The sequence below is a fragment of the Diceros bicornis genome, chromosome 5, assembly GCF_020826845.1.
Source record: "Diceros bicornis minor isolate mBicDic1 chromosome 5, mDicBic1.mat.cur, whole genome shotgun sequence".
Taxonomy (NCBI): domain Eukaryota; kingdom Metazoa; phylum Chordata; class Mammalia; order Perissodactyla; family Rhinocerotidae; genus Diceros; species Diceros bicornis.
Genome location: NC_080744.1, coordinates 31,331,529 through 31,335,464, shown reverse-complemented (window position 1 = coordinate 31,335,464; position 3,936 = coordinate 31,331,529). Strand labels below are relative to the sequence as shown.

The following is a 3,936-nucleotide window of genomic DNA, read 5'->3' as shown; positions in this document are numbered from 1 at the left end:
CCACATATTGACATTCCAAGGGGATTGTTTAACATTTATATTAATTCTATTTGGCACTATATAGAGGTAAGACCACTGGTGAGATAAGGAAGCCACGATCTTTAGTCTTTAAGTCTCTTACAAAAGCAGAGTCCAGAAATTGACATCACAATTCATCTAGGGGAGGAAAAAAAAATGATAGGACACAGCACATACTTGTAGATAGTGACATTGTGGTTAAACATAACAAAATTATTTAGTTTATATCCATGTGAAATTTTAGTATAGTTTCCCTTTTTATACATCCTTAGTATATTTAATAGATTTTACTATAATTCACAACCTGAGTGCATAGTCTCCTCATTGCCAACTTCATCTCTTTATTCCTAAAAGTGTAGATGACTGGATTTAGAAAAGGAGTGATAACTGAATCAAAGATGGCAAGGAATTTATCCAAATGTGATGTGGGAAATGGCCACACATAGAAAAAGATTAATGGTCCAAAGAACAAAACAACCACGGTGACATGAGCTGACAGAGTGGAGAGGGCTTTGGATATACCACCCAAAGTTTTTTTATGAACAGTCACCAAAATAAAGATATAAGAGATGATTAGAATCAAAAAGGAAGCCACAGAAATCAAGCCACTATTGGCAGTAACCATGAATTCCAACATATATGTCTCTATGCAAGCAAGTTTGATAAATTGAGGAAGGTCACAAAGAAAGCTGTCTAATTTGTTAGGGCCACAGAAAGGCAAATCTACAACAAAAGCCAACTGGGTCACTGAATGAATAAAGCCAACAATCCAGGAAGTGATTAAAAATAAAATGCACTTTTGTGGGCTCATGATGGTCAGGTAGTGAAGAGGCTTACATATGGCAACATATCTGTCAAAGGCCATGGTGATGAGCAGCACCATCTCAGCGCCCCCAGCTGCATGGGTAAAGAAGATCTGAACTACACAACCCTCAAAAGAGATGGTTTTGCGCTTCCTTAAGAGATCATAAATCATCTTGGGAGCTGTGGAAGAGCAAAATATCAAGTCAATGATGGAAAGGTTGGCCAGCAGGAAGTACATGGGGGACTGTAAACGTGGGTCAAAGGTCACAGTTAGCACAATGAGGAGGTTTCCCATCAGGCATGCCACATAGAACACAGAGGAAAAGAGGAAGAGGAGGACCTGGATCTCCCATGAGTTGGAGAGTCCCACGAACACAAACTCAGACACCACAGAGTGATTGGCTTCATCCATTGCCTCTGTCAGCAGTGACAACTCTCATGCCATCTGAAAGAAGAGAGTAAGGAGAACCTGATTTAAAAGAAATGGCACTGACCTTAATCTTGGGCCATGCAATAGTTATCAGAAAATTATAGTATCAGCAAAAGCTGATGTATGCCTGTGGAGACCATTTCAGTCACAAAGCAATACATATATATTGCTCTGTTGTATATTTCATTGCCAAAATATATTGCACAGAATAAGAATCCTTTTATTTATTTGGATGAGTAGTTCTGCTGTATTTTTAAATGTCATTATTTAATAGTCATATCTCAAATTAACTATAAGTAAAAAGGATTTTTATAAATAACTTAACTATATGAATTAATTAAGTGATGGTGAGTTTCATAATTTGGTCATCTCTCAGTATATTGATACCACATCTATGACCACATTGGTAAGTTCTTTCAAAGTCCTTATAAGCATTTTTTTAAGACTTGAGATGTCAATTTCTCTTCTCTGTAAATTAGGAACACAAAATGAGTTATTTAGAAGAATGAAGGAAAGATAGGAATAGAGGATGACAGAACAAGGCACTCACCATCCCAGAGCGGGAGGATAAGTACTAGAGGAAGTGACCCAGTCATGGGTTCTGTGGAGGAGATTCTGAGTCGGGGTGGAGACAGGAAAGAATGTGGGACCAGAATGACAATGATGAGTCATAAATCCCAAGCAGAAGAGAAAGAGTAATAGTGACAATATCAGAGGCTTTACACATGGCTCTGTTTTTTATATATAAAAATACATAACCTCTTTCCTAATTAAATAAATGTATACTAAAATAACAAGACACTAGTTTTGTCTTATCAGATTAGCAGAGATGTAAACATTTGACAAAATTCAGGGCTTGAGAGAAAATGGGGAAACAGGTAGTCTCATAACCGGTGGTGGGAGAGTAAACTGATAAAATGTTTACTAATTTGGCAATACTTTCCAAAATCTTTATTTGCTCTTACACTTTGACTCAGCTATTCTACTTCTAGAAAAAATTCTCTGGATATATGTATGTGTGCACATGAACAAGGTTGACAAAGAAAAGGTACAGAGATGTTTACTGAAGCATTGTTGCTTCTAAGAGCAAAAGGCTGAAAATAAATGCAGAGAAATAGGAGACTAGTTAAATAATTTCTATCATATCCCTCCGATGGAGTACTACGCAGCGATTTATAACGCTGAGGTAGATCTAAATGTACAAGGATAGATAGAAGGAAGAGGGAGAGAGTACTTTGCGCTCATCTCATCTGGCTTTTTAAAAAAATTATGTAAATTAATTACATATTAAAATTACATAAATAAAACAATAACTGGATAGGAAATGCCTAGGTTGATACACACAAAAAACCTGTTAACAATAATTATCTCTAAGGTGTGGAGTTCAGGAAATCATGCAGGAATCTTTTACTTTTCACTTTGTACTCTTACCTACTATCTTAAATTTTTGCAGTGAACATATTTCAATTTCACTTTCCGAAAAGGTCAGTATATGTGGATATGGAAAATTATATATACTATACTATTTATATATATACCATATACTATTTAAACTACTATATACTAGTTTAAATCTGATCTTTTCAGTGAAGACAGAGTGAACCTGTCCACTTAACTCACTTCTGTGAAAGGAAAGCAGGTTATCAATCGTGATCAGGAACTAAATTCCAGTGTGCTTTGTAGTGTCCTGAATCCCACGATTTTGTTTCACACAGAGCACTGACCTCGGCCCACACTCCCAGCAATAAATTATAAGAATGTAAAATGTATGAAATTAGAGATTCCTCAGAGATCATCTACTGACCAGTTGATTCTTCTCTGCTCAGGTCTGCTCACCCTACTGCTGGCCAACACAAATAGGAAACAAATTATACACAATATGGGTTTACCACCAATTCGAGCAAGGCAGACAATTATAGAGTTTTTTTTAAAAGTAGATCAGTATTTGGGGTCACTCACATAAAGATTTTTAAACCTCTCCTTCCTAACGTTAGTTTCAAATTACTAACAAGGTTGATTATAAATTAGATTTACCGGAAAATATTAAAATTTGCAGAGAAACATCTCAATCTGATCATGCAAGAGATCTCTCCACTAGTTTGCTCTCCCTGTGATTGGCAGAAAGAGCTCAGGACACTATTCAGAATCATAGAAAGATGTACAGGAATGGGCACTGGAACTGTTCTCCCGAAATGGTTGTTTTTACTGCTATCAACACAGCAAGCCTCATAGAAGGCTGTTCTTGCTAGGACCTGAATGAAATTTTGTTAGGGCTGTAAAATCATTTTAGAGTTGAGGAACCCAAGCTAGAGAGAGGATAAAAAGCTTTGCTGAAGCTAAGGAACAAGTTGGTGTCAATCCAGGTTATTTGCACTACACCAAGCTTTTATTACTGTGATGGTCCAACATTTGCATTCAGTCTGTGGCCCAGGAAATTGTATTCATCAAAGCTACTTTCTTCAGCATTGTCCAAATGTAAACTCTTTACATTTAAATCCCACTGGACTCAAATCTTCTGCTCCTACTTTATTCTTTGCCTGGAGACCAATACTCAAGACATCTGTGCAAATGTCACTAGAATAGTTTCTCCAATACAGATCATGAAGTCATGATTTGACTCCAGTCATCCTGCTGTCTACTATATTTTGGATGTGACTTTATCTGTTGCAATCTCCCTATTGAAT

At 36.6% G+C, this 3,936-nt stretch overlaps 1 protein-coding gene across 1 annotated transcript; it reads right to left on the bottom strand.

The window, feature by feature from the left end:
- Positions 1 to 256: 256 nt before the first annotated feature.
- On the bottom strand, positions 257 to 1,243 carry LOC131405912 (olfactory receptor 4F6-like). The gene has a single exon (XM_058541143.1). It carries the CDS (start codon positions 1,232 to 1,234, stop codon positions 296 to 298), a length of 939 nt encoding a protein of 312 aa, XP_058397126.1. The 5' UTR covers positions 1,235 to 1,243; the 3' UTR covers positions 257 to 295.
- Between the last annotated feature and the right edge of the window lie 2,693 nt (positions 1,244 to 3,936).

Excerpts from the sequence above, each read along its gene's own strand:
- LOC131405912 (XM_058541143.1), bottom strand. The coding sequence starts at position 1,234 with ATGGATGAAGCCAATCACTCTGTGGTGTCTGAGTTTGTGTTCGTGGGA.